The sequence below is a fragment of the Gouania willdenowi genome, chromosome 20, assembly GCF_900634775.1.
Source record: "Gouania willdenowi chromosome 20, fGouWil2.1, whole genome shotgun sequence".
Taxonomy (NCBI): domain Eukaryota; kingdom Metazoa; phylum Chordata; class Actinopteri; order Blenniiformes; family Gobiesocidae; genus Gouania; species Gouania willdenowi.
The window spans coordinates 14,826,540-14,839,897 of record NC_041063.1 but is presented as its reverse complement, the minus strand read 5'-3'; the positions used below and the strand labels follow the sequence as shown (position 1 = coordinate 14,839,897).

Here is a 13,358-nt window from a genome sequence, read left to right as displayed (position 1 = left end):
GCTGTATCCGCTCAAGCGCACTAGTCTACCTTAACAGGATGCCCGTGCCATGAGGAAGGTGTATTCCCTTTAGATAGGTCCCTTAATCATTTATAAGACTGAAATCATTACTCATTCAGATCATTTAGGGCAAAGGCAATGCTTGTCACCTCTCTCACTATCACCCCACACTGTTGTCTCACTGGTGGAACAATCCATGACCAAACATGAGGGGGAAAAGCAGTAAACTGGAAGACTAGATTAGCTTCATTGATCCTTTACATGCATGGAGTTGCTAACAGTTGCTTGCAGGATTAATGTGAATCCTTTGTTCTATATCTCAAATGCTAAGGAATAAAAATAGAAGAAATGCCTTCCTCAATGATCAATGTCAGTTGCTGAAGAAGATTTTAAAAAAAAAACAGAAAGGGCCTTGGTGTTCAGAGAGCCCGCTGAAAGTTTCTATTCTTGCCTTTCTAAATGTGTAACTACTTCTAAATATAGCAGCTCTAAAATATTCAGCATCTCCTGAACCTCACACTGACATCCGGTGAGGGGCTGGTTAACTGCAGCTTTGTTCATACAAGACAGAGTTTTCAAAGAAACTTGTGTCGTGGTCAGACAGACAAGTCATAATAGCATGTACAGCCATAACTAACAAGGTAACGGCTGACATAATCACTCACATATACAAAGCTGAGGCATGGGGAAGTAGGACACCAGCTTTCTGCTGAGCTCTTGGTGTAGATCTGTCTCAGTCTTTGATGTAAGTGTTCACCTCTGGGAGCCGAGTACAATGACAAACCAGTATGAGAGGTGATACTTGTGAGGAAACAGAACTGCACTGAGGTAAAAGAGAAAAGAATAGGACAAATGACGACAGTTTGCCGCTGCCGCAGCTTCCTAGTTGTTGCTATCAATCCTTGGCAGGTCAGCAGGTGGTGACAGAGATCATTCCACGGGCCATCCCTCTGCTCACTTGTCAGGAACGTGTGCAACAAGGGGCCAAGAGTGTAATTAGTGGGGAAGGGGGGGCAGAGTCCATTTCACTCCCAAGCAAAAAAGACTGCCGTCTTTCCTAAAGACATGCCAGATGCTCGGGGAGCTTATTAGCGTATCCTTCAAGCAGTCGGCCACGCCGCAATGACCGTGTCAAAGACAGAAAGCAGAAGAGAGGGACACTCCCCACTCAAGCTTCACAGCAAACCTCCAAACACTCCTAAGTCCAACTACATAGGTGCATGGAAAATTAGCATTTTTTTGTATCAATTTACACCTCATTCTGATGAACCAGCTTAATAAAAGTAAAGTAATAAAAATAAACAAAGTATATGCAACATTTAACAGCATCTGTGTTACAGGTTTATCAAAATCCTTAACTGTTCAAACTTTAATTGGGTAGAGTTTCCAAAATGTGGGGCACATTCCTTATTTCTAGACCTTTTATTTTATTTGTTGCTTTTTTGTCTAAAAATAAGAAATAAATTGGTGCAAGTAATTGTTTGGGTCAAAAAAGTTGCCGTTAGCTGGTGGATGGAGTGGCAAGATGAAACTTTTGGGGTAAAACAGACAATGTTTGTGAAACTCTGATTTAATCCTTCCTGGACTTTAAAACTCAATAAAAAAATGTTTTAACTAGATATGTTATGTTACCAAAAAAAGAAAGAAATCCACATTGTTAAATTTTTGTCCAAAAATTGTCAAAAAGGCAAATAAATCTTTTACAAAATCAATTATGTTTCATGGCTTTTCACTAGAAAAACTGAGTCATGTGAGTGGGAGAAAATCTCACAAATTCCTTGCTAGAGCTAATATGTCGCCATGGTAACGGACATTGCAACAAGCAGCTTTGGGGAAGACATTGTGACCTTAAAGGAAGGTATGTAAACATCACTTTGTATTCTACGGCTGGCCCTGCACGAAAGAAGGCCTGGGAAAAATGTCTGCATGTGCAGGAGATTTGAAATAAATATCAAGGCCCCTATTGTGGAGCGCCCAACAAAGACGAGTATCTTAGTAACACCGCAAGTTTGCTTGGCGAGACGTCGCCCCAGCGTCCCCCTCCTCCTCTACAATAAACACACTTCTCATCATCGGCAGGATAGGGCTTAGGATGAGATTGATGAGGAGTTTCTTTAACTACCAGATGAAACCTGTTGGCCCTTTGCTGGGTCAGTCAGGGGGTCAGACTCGTTCTAACTCGTTTCAGGATCAAACACACTTCAATGCTGATGGGAAAGAGCAAACGACTATTCACTGCAAACTTTCCACTATTTCTACGTCGTTTTTACCCCAACAAATTGTCAAATCAAGTAAATAACATGCCTTTTAATGTAAATATCAGTTACTCTTAACAATCTAGGTTGTGTCAATGAAATACTTTTTGAACAGAAAAGCTTTAAAGGCTCATGCCTCTCTATAAATAGAATAGAAATGTGTCAGTGCCATCTTTTTTTTATCTAATTGAGTAAATATAGCTAGGAGATCTTATACATCATATGTTACTATGGGAACATAAATACATAATGCAAACCAAACAAAGGTTTATCCAGATGTTTTACAATCTTAACCCTAAATAGCTTGTTAGCTTTAGATCAATGTGTTGGCTCTTATCAATACAATGCCATCTACTGGTGATAAGGAGAAAACTACAATGAGGTCAGTGATATCATTTGTCCTAAAACTTCAAAAAGTTAACCATCCCTCCTGTGCATGGCGTCACACATACCATCGAACAAAGCAGTGTTTATAGAACTATTTCAAGCTGCAACAATGTCCCAACACAGATGGTGTTGCATATGATCACAAGTCAAAAGCAACGACATAATGACCCTCTGCCATCTCAGTGATGGAGCATCTTTTGCACAGATTTGAGAGCTCAGCACTAAACCAGGAGACATTTTACAGCAGCAAATAAAGCTACATCATAACATCTGACATCAAGACCTTAAGTCTCTTCGATTCATCCACAATTTGGACAATTTGCTAAACTATTAATCACTCCAATGACAGAGGCTATAAAGAAGAAGCAGAAAAAAAGACATTTAAAAAAAAAATAAACACACATCCACATTTCAATCTTTATTCTGTTGGAATCTTTTAGTACATCGTCAAAAGTAAACACAGCCACATGAAGAAGCTGACTCACTACGTTACAAGTGAAATTCATCATTGGCTTCATTTCCGCAGCTGAAGAGACCTCGCAGTACAACTGTAGCCCCGGAGCTTTAAATAGCACATAAAATATTATGACATTGTAGTCTAATGCTGTTATTGGATTAAGGGATAACATCACATTATAAAAAGCAGGATCTGTGTTTTATATTCTCATTGCTGTCGCCCATATGATTTGCTCTGCAGGAAGCTGGGTTTTTAAGTGAAAAAGGAGTGTTACCCCCCCCCAACCCCTATCTTAGCACACAATATATACCAGGAGGTGCAGGGCAACACTGAACAGAGCTTCCTCTGCGCATATGAATAAAAGCTACAGAGCAAAAAACAGTCTTGGTGAAATGAAAAAGAACAAAAAGAAGAAATGTGCAAGTAAGAGGCCCTCATACCACTTCCTACACATCAGGGCCTGCCCTCTGCAGAGGAACTCCAACCAAAGCAAATTAGTGTGGCGAGGAAGAAAAGCAGTGGTTATACACTACAGTACAGACTAATTTTTATGTGTTTTTGCCAGGACAGACATAAACCAGAGAGGTCTCAAACTGTGACACAGGATAGAGGTGTATTAAAAGTAAATCTTTGCCCCTCTATTTTGCAGGGCTCTATTGTGCTGTCATCTTGCTGCGACTTTATGGACTTTTGAAATACAAGCCCTCAGCCTCTTTTTACTTTTTTTTTCTTTTCTGGGAGGGGGGGGGGTAATCAATTAAACAAGGAAGTTCGCTGAGCCTTACAACTTGATTATTAGCTTGTCCGTTTGAAGTTTTATTTTAAAGGGGCTGGTGAAGGGGTGACAAGGAATCAGCTTTTAAATCAGTGGGGCCGATGCGGCAGTGTTGAAGCGTTTGTGGCCCATGGCCTTATTGAAAGAGTTTGACAGGATGTGGCACAGGGCGTAGAACAGATTCAGACTTTCATGGTTAATGAGCATTCTGTGGTGGCAGTTATGGTCAGTGGCGTGAGTCAGGCAGAGGGCAAGGACGAGGCACCTGCTGCTGCTCAGGTTGTAAAAACCCCAAAAAATGTGAAACACCGAAAGACGATTACTCTTTTAAAAGTTCCTTTTGAAACGCAATAAAACATTATCGCATGGTAGAGTGCAAATGATTTAAGAAGTACAATATGGTGGATTAAATCTACCATATAGTGATTTAAAGCTGTTTTTGTGGTTTCATTGCCACATGTTTCTATAATCATGTCTTATTAAATCTTGCTAATTTGCAATTAAATGTGACAAAACATTTAGGAAAAAAAGGCAGTAGAATTAAAAGTAAACTGGCATTAATTACCTTTTTTGAACCTGCAAAGCCTTCAGACTCCAAAAAGAAGTAGGCGAAAGGCATCAATACAAAGAGGCAAAGGTTGGAGAACAGTGACACCAGGTTCCACAGACCTGCAGAAACCAAACACATACGATATCAAATATATATTTATAACATATTTATTTTCTTTTGAAAAGCACAGTGTGTTCAACTGTAATCTGATTCCCAAAAATGTAACACCTCATATGAAGAGGATTGAGCTTCCAACTCTGGCCTTATACGAATATACTAGACTCTACTGCCACCTGGTGGATAGTAAACTACAGATATTTAATAAGTAACTTAGCATTTATACCACCATCCTCAGAAGTAAAGTACATAGGAGACTTTATGTGATTGCATGCATTGATTTACTTCTGTCACTTCACTTCTGCGAGTGACTCATTTCATTGAAAGTGATATTTCCATCTAGTGAAAAAGAAGTTCCTACAAAAGTTTCTGTATCATCTCACAGAATTCTGCACATTTGTACACAAAGCTCCAAGGGAAAAGGAAATGTCTTGACCAAAAATGAAGCAAATAAAGAATGATTGATGTTGATTAGCGTAAACTACTGACCGTGGATGAGGGAGCCATTGAGCCACTGGATGTAATAGTTTTTAGGGAAGGAGAGGAGGATCTCATTACTAATGATGGAAAAAGGCAGAAGGAAGACTGCACCACCCGACACTGCCAGGGTGAAGGTGCACAAGTATAATCTGGAAATGTAATCAAAACATATACGCAGACACACCAGTTAAAATATAGACAGGACACACAAAGTAAGCACATGTAAACAACACTGGACCGACAGAAGTGTTAGTGATCAAATATTAATTATCTGTTTAACGAATTGATGGCGTGTGTCAGACAGAAATCAATAGACAACAGCAAGTAGGTTATCAGCTCATTGAAAACAAACAGGTTCAATACAAATCTATATATCCTAATACAGTCAGTCAGGTTCTAAACCTCCCTGCATATGCAGACTGATTTATCTCTAGTGGCTGGTGTATTTATTACCACTATTTCTGCTAATTAATAATGTTTAGCTCAAATAAGAACGGTAACAGATCAACCAAGAACTAATAATGCAATAAGTGCTAAATGAATTCATATTTTATTATTTGCTTGAAAAAATATTTCAAAGTTGAGTTTTCTAAAGCTTATGGTGGCAAATCAATGTAGATTTCACTTAAAGTAACAGTTTGACTTCAAAAATGTAATATTTTAAAATTTTATCACATAGTCTTTAAAAAAAAAAAACATGTCACCTGTCACAACTTGGTTTCAGTGAGAGATTGCTCAATCAGAATCATACCTTTTTCCATAAAAGTTTCCTCAAACTATTTTTAAACCTTGAACTACTCACGATATTCTGTTGACAACAGCATCTTCATCCTCTTGGTCATCTAAAAAGGAGACAAAATCACCTGAGACACAGGGTGAGTAAACTAATGATTAAGGGGGAAACAATATTTATCTCACAGAAAGCTTTACTCACTTTTATGAGCAGAATTCAGATTGATCAATACAAAATAGAGAAAATATTGAATAAACCCAGTGGTTCTCAAAATGTGGGGCACGCACTCGCCATGACTGAGTTAGGGGGTGGGGGCAAAAGTTTGTTTCGTTTTTCTGTTCTAAAATATTTGATTGCACATGTCATTATATTTTTGATGAAGAAAAGTCACAATGTTTACCTTTTTCAATAAAGGTTACAGGTTTTTATCCATTTTGTTGAAAGTGTTCACCCTTTAAATGGGGGTGCAGCAGAAAATGTTTTAAAAACCACTGGACTTACCCATGCAAAATCACAGACACAGAAAAGGACATTTGCATTTCCTGCTGCAAACCACCATTGGCCACTATTGTAAATTCTGAGGACAATGCATACAATTGTGTGTAAAAAAAAATAATAATAATCAGTGCACATTCAAGTATGTGCATTACAACAGCACTACAACATTGTATTTAACAAAAGCTTTAGCACCCAAACTGCACGCTGAGGAGGTAACGCTGAAGGTTTTAACTGTCCTAATCTTCCAGAGGATTTCTGGTGCAGAATGAGACATGGGAAAGCCTAAGTGACCTGCACAGGCTATATTTGTCCTGGGAAAATTGGATACCATTTAAAATGTCTGACTGAACCTCTGTGGCTGATTCGTCCTTAAATCCAATCAGTTTTACCCTGCTGTGCCAAAGCTGCCCAGCTGTGAAGCAGCACAAGTGAATTTCCAACATTGTTTGAGTCACCATTGTTTGTTGAGGACACCTCAAGTCAGGCAGTATCAGTCGAAAAGTTTTAACATGATCAGTTGTATTCTTGTTGCCACAGCCCTAAAGGTAACTTTGGGTGGATACACTCCCCACTGATGCAAAGCCAACTGTGGCAGACTGCTCTACAAGCATGGGTGTGGCCTGTCCTTCCAACAACTATAAATCCTTCTTGGCCCTGACTTTCTTACATCCAAACAATGAAGGTCTCTAGTATCCGTAGCTAAACTCTGTATAATCAGAGTGAAAACCAAATCTGCACCGCGTTAGCTATGGAAGTATACAAATGTATGCTGTTTAAGGGATACAAATGCTTTTATAAATCCCCATGATTACTCATACACTAAAAAAAATTGTTCTCGGCTAAAAAAAAAAAAAAAAAAGTAAATCTTACTTCATTCAAGACTTACCACTTTTCCTCTTGTATCTGGTTACGATGAAGTAGGACACAAGGTAGAGGACAGCAAACAGAAGAAAACAAATCTGAAATGACACAAAGTAGGGATGTAACGATTAATCGTAAGGCAGTTAAAAATCGATTCATAGGTATCACTGTTCACATCGATACTGTGAAAATTTAATCGCATTACTTTTTTTAACAGCAGAGGGCGCTATCAGAAGCAGAGGCGGCAGGCGGAATCTGCTACTACTTTCTTTCTGGCTGCCTTCTACTCTTAAACATATTCATAAATGATTCCTTACCCCTTTAGCACCGAAAGAATATCTGTAATATTACGTGAATATCTGTAAAAGTCACGTTTTTCTATTAGCATCTCTTCTTCACTGCCAACCGACCACTGGGTTACCAGCGCCCTCTGCTGTTCCAAACAAATATCTGACCCTAAATACAGCGCAATGACTGTTTTTTTTTTTTTTTAAGTCCAATTGTTAAGGCACAAAATACATTTTCAGTTTAACTTTTAAAAAGAAAAAGAACTATTATGCAGTTTTGCATTGTTTACTATAGAACCAGAATTTAAATGAATAGGCTTCTTCATTTGTATTATTCCTTTATTTATTTCATTCAGGATTTATTTTTAGTTAAATTGCATTGTTTTGAATAGTTTATCAAGGGATTATTTTGACAATGAAAAATAAGATTTTTTATAGTTTTGAGCCAAAAAAAAATAAAGGAATATTTTTCAGTCATCATATGTCTACAGTCCCATTTTATGAAATAAATTGTGAGAGAATCGTATCGTGAACCCAGTATCGTGAATCGAATTGTATCGGGAGATGAGTGAATCGTTACATCCCTAACACAAAGTGAAGGGTCAGCAGGTCTGTATGCTTACTTTGTCAGGTGGTATATCATATACATCAGCCAGCCAATATCGTCGGCCGTTTTTTGCATTTTCTGCGTGTATCGGCATCGGCCGACGTGGGCTGCTGCGTTTGCCGATCCGCATTATTTACAGAGCAGAAATATTTTTTACTTGTTCTTGTTCCACATCATCTGTTTTTAATATTTGTTAAATATTTTTACTTGGTGTCGTTCTACCTCACCTTTGTTAATTTCAATAAATGTTCCTTTTTTTAAAAATCAGTCTATCCCTATTAGTTATATTTATTGTTAAAATCCATTTAATATTATTCATACATTCAGGTATATATTGTTGAATAGCAATCAAATTGATTCTTTAATACTTAAACATAAAATAATTTAGTGTTGAATGTTTCAAATACACATCACTCCGAGCTGATCTGACTTTTTTTCAGTAGAAAGTTAAAAACATAATTCCAGCAAGTTCATTTGGTCTTCTTTTTGAAAAATATGTTATGGTTTAATTTATTCAGGCAACATTTTCATGAAATTTACTTTAATGTCTGGACATGTTTTGACTGTCAACTGCCAGTCTTCTTCAGAGGCGTCTGCTGATTGCTTTGATGTGTCGTTATGAGTTCTTACCGAGCCCTCAGAAAACACAAACCTCCACCAAGCACCAAATATCTTCGTTGCCAGATATTCACAGTTATTTATTGATACAATGTTGTTGGGACATTTCCTTGGTACATTTTAAGTCGTTCCATATCATATGAAAATTTCTAAGGCATTTCACAGCTTTCCTGGATATTGTTGGTACAGGTGGCCACTGCTGATTTTTTTGGGTACCGACCAACATCATTTATAAGTTTGGAAGTGGATGTTATTATAATGGATAAGCAGCGACAACATTGAGGAAGGTTTCTATTATCTTTTTGATTTGACATTAAGAATTTGTGCACAGAAAATATAAAAAATGTGCAATGCACCGTCATTGTCCACCAGTATGTGATGGTTATTTAGGCCAATCTTCACGTGTGAAGCCACGTAGAAATTAGATTCGACATGTGTTAGGTTAGCCACTCAAACAAACAAGTCTGAGAGTCCTACAGAAAGATCCGATTCCACATTCCCCTCGTCTACTGTGACAGTAAGCAAGACGTAACTAATGATAGAAGCTCCCAATTCAGCAGTTTGCACACAGTCATCGTGTCACAGCTGAGACTGTGAGATGACTCAGCCAGACTGACCAAAAAGTCCTGAAACTAAACATCTTCAGTTAAATATCAATTACTGTGGGTTTATTTCTGAGTGTTTTTTTTTGTTTTTTTGGATAAATCCAGAGGCAAACCAAAAACAACTCCTGTCGATTACCGATAAAGGAGTGCAAACATCCAAAAATACACCGTCTAGTAGAGATAACACCCAGTTTCAAATAGAGGTGTCTCGATCCGATATTGATATCGGATATCGGAACGATATCAGCCAGAAAACAAATATCAGATTTTAACGGACTGAATCTAAACTCACAGATATAAGTGCTCCGATATAATGTTCCGCTCCATCACTTGATCAAGCCATTTCTACACACTACAAAATAAGTACTAAAAGTATGTATGTTTCGTGCTGATATCGTATCGGATCAATATCGTTATCGGCCGATATGCAAGGCTGTATTATTGGTATCACATCGGAAGTGAAAAAGTTGTATCGGGGCATCCTAAGTTTCAAACATACACATACATCCAGTGACATTGTTGACACTATTATCTCCAAAACAGATCCTGAATTACACCAGAAAGTTCAAATATTAGGTGAGAAAGATTAAAACTTATCTTTAAATATGGCCAGATATCTCAAAACACATTTACAAGAGAATTCCACAAGTTTAAACTAAGCTAAGAATGGGAGGCTCCAGATGATTAGACTATTCTCTTTAGTTTAAGTGACAAGAATTCTGCTAGTGCATCACCATTGAAGGTAGAGCATAAGCAGAGTTTCAGAGAGAAAGCTTTCAACACTGAGACATGAAGAATAACCTAATTGGCAGAAATACCTTACTTTCATCTCGTGGAAAAAACAGAAGTTTGTTTGGCATTCATATTTCTCCTGTTAGTATTGGTTACTCGTACATTCATGACAAATATGAATTATAAATCAAAAAGTGGCAGCACAGGTTGACTTTTGGTCAACGACACTGACGCTTTTAAGCATCTGAATGTCTCACATCACGGCCTTCTTCCTACGTGCGTGAGAAAAGTATTTACAGACTCACCAAGTAAACTAGAAGCACATGATGTGATCTAAACCTGGTTAATAATACTCACCTGACTGTCTCCTTAGTAAACAAAGGTGAAGAAGTATTTTAAGCAATTATTGACAGTAGAACTCAACTCCCTGTGGAGGAAATGGCTTTACAGGCTTCGAGTTTGATAAGAGCGTGAAAACACTCTCCCAATAGTAACCTTGACAAGAAATTCGCAAATATGTGGCCATGAAGAACTGTGGAAATCCATCCATCCTAATACATTATGACCATTAAGGACATCTGATAAACACATTACAGTGAGAGATCTTAGGCAAGGATGTGGGAATGGACACTGAGAACCAAGGCAAGAGATCCTCCTAGGACAAACTGTGCTCACTAAAGTTGAGACACTTGACAGTCTGAGAGACTGTCAAGTGTCTCAACTTTCAAAACAGGAGTAAAATAATGAACACAGCCATCTCTAGGCGGACTGCAGACTAAGATAATATCTACCTTAAAGGTGTGATCCATGACAAAACATTGACAATTGTAAGAGTTAATAGCAGGGTATAGTTCTTGGTTTGATTCATTGACTCACATGTTACACAAGACTAGCTAACTGCATCAAAGGTGCAGTGACAGCCGGATAACATACCAGCCAAGAAACAATTTCCTTTCAATGGTGACTCACGGAGTTGAATTAGGCGAGTTTGTCTTTTGTCAAAAAAATATAACAATTACATAATACAAATAGGTTCTCTTTCTGTCCGTGTGTGGAGCTCTTCTGCAGAAGCACAGCAGTGTGGAGGTCATGCTATTTCATTTTTTTTAATTTCTTTTTACTTTTTTTGAAGGATAGTGCCCAGATCTAAAGGCAGAAAATGTTACCTTAAAAGACTCATGCAAATGGATTGTATATTATGAAATAACAATGGCGGTCGGCATGGCATGTACCGGTAATAACATTGTCGGGGAAATACTTCATAAATGACAAAATAAATGCCAAGGTAGCATAAAATCACAATATTGGAATAATGTCAGCAATGCCCCTAAAACACACAAACATGAATATTAAAAGAGACTGGTGACAAAGGGGTCTACTCTAAAGTGCGCGTGCAAATTTGCAGTTCATTGTTGTTTATCACTATCATGAGTGGTAGTTTGTTTCGCAACCTGTTTTTGTGGAAAAAGTTGTTATAGAAGTTTCTTTTAGTTTTTAGTCTGAATTACTTGTGATTTTATGAACTGAAGCAGTTTTAAAGCATACATTGTGCATTCTGAAATTATATCCACAACCAAATAGCCCAAAAATGTGACTCGTCAGTGTAGGGTGTTAGGAAAACCTCCACTGTCCTAGAAATGGTAGAATTTGTTTATTGTGTGTAAAATATCATGCCATACTTTAAAGGCTGTCAAAACTATTGATCAGAGTCATTTGGTTGATGTTAGTTATATTACCTGATGTCATTATCTGAAATTAAATTGGAAAGCAGGTAGAGAATGTGCTTGGGTGAAAGAATGAATGTAAGCAGAAGCAAGAGAGAGAATACATGCATCTCAATGAGTGAATAAAAAACATTTAGATGTGTCAAAACGCAGCAAAGCTGGATAACTTAAGCAATAAACTTTGCAATAAATAAATCCATGGAGTGCTCAAGCATAATACTTAGTAAGGCTTATAAAGACATGGATCTATTATTTGAAGACAGGAGATGAACTAGAAGTGCCTGTGATCAAAAAGTTGAGGATGAAGCAAGATGATGAACAGGATTAGCAATGAGTACATCAGTGGAACAGCTGGGGACTAGTAAATGGGAGATATGGTCTAAAAAGCCAGACTTAGATGGTTTTAACATGTGCAAAAACAAGATAGTGTACATATTAGATGGAGGGTGTTGTCAGCTGAAGTAAAGCTGCTAAACAGAAGGTTGATGGATGTAAATAATGAAGGAAGATTTGAAGATGATGGTTGGTGTTAATATTGATGATGAGAGATGGGGGTAAATGACTTTCTGTGGCCCCTCAAAAAATTTAAATACTAACAGTTTGCAAATTGAGTTATAAGATAGTAAGAACTTGATTTCTCGCATGTATGAATATAACATATTTTATGCATGATTAGTAAGTATTTAAAATATCAATATTCAAACTTTGTCTACAACTACATCAATAACGTATCAATGTAAACTAATTTGAACAAAACAAAGTACATAACTGATTTTTTAGGTCTTATTTTTATGCTCAACTTTCGAGGTGAACCTGTAGTATGTTTACAACAACACTTAGCAAAGTCCTATCCAACTATAATGTCAGGTAACTGCAGCTAACAATCGGGGAATACGTAATTATTTAACACATCGATGTCTTAATTTACTATTCATACATTTATTTTGTAAATATCTCAAATGAGTGTGCATTTTTAAAAAGGACCATGCTGCGTTGATCACATTTAAACTGACAGGGGAAGCTAGCGCTCGCTGCTGTTGTCGATAAAGGACCTTGTTAGCCTGTTAGCGTCGGCTAGCCGCTCTGGCTACTTACGATGTACTCTCGGACTTGGCTGTGAAAATTTTGCTCTCTGATGGTCACATCGTCTTCTTCCATTCTTCATCATGCAAATTCAGGTCAAATACTATTGACTGACTACATTCTAGCTCATACAAGTCCACACAGGCAGTGAAACTCCAGCCTCATCTTCCCTCCCCCTGCTGGAAAGCCAACCCTGACTGGTCGGACGGCAGTTTACATCCGAGCGGGGACGCTCCGCGGTAAGGAGAGGAACTGAGTTAGACGCGCCCACAAATAAAAGACGTCATCATCCTGCGACGGGTTCTCTGGTTTAAACGCTGACCTGGAACATAGACATAATATACGTAGACGCCGCGTCAACCATAGTAATGTCTATGGCATCGACTCAATTCTCAAGCAATTTTCACTGGGTTTGTTTGTAGCAAACGTCTGACATGGTACATAGATTGAACAAAGAAACCCAGAAAAATTTCAGATGTGCTCAGGTTTTTATTGACAACATTGCTTAAGGCTATACATTGCATTTGACAAGTATTATTATTATTGTGTAATTGTACTGCTGTATTATTGTTATTACTATTCTTATAAT

General features: G+C 37.7%; 1 protein-coding gene across 2 annotated transcripts in view; it reads right to left on the bottom strand.

Annotated features, from left to right (window-relative positions):
* Positions 1-13,058, bottom strand: part of lmbr1 (limb development membrane protein 1) — a 37,304-nt gene extending 24,246 nt beyond the window's left edge. The window contains exons 1-5 of one of the 2 annotated variants that reach the window (XM_028433973.1): positions 12,782-13,058; positions 7,139-7,211; positions 5,824-5,863; positions 5,031-5,170; positions 4,440-4,543 (exon numbers count right to left, since the gene is read on the bottom strand). In XM_028433973.1, the coding sequence (XP_028289774.1) occupies positions 4,440-4,543; positions 5,031-5,170; positions 5,824-5,863; positions 7,139-7,211; positions 12,782-12,844 (420 nt within the window). In that variant the 5' untranslated portion in view covers positions 12,845-13,058. Of the gene's footprint in view, positions 1-4,439; positions 4,544-5,030; positions 5,171-5,823; positions 5,885-7,138; positions 7,212-12,781 lie in introns of both variants that reach the window. The other variant, XM_028433972.1, reaches the window with a different exon arrangement.
* Between the last annotated feature and the right edge of the window lie 300 nt (positions 13,059-13,358).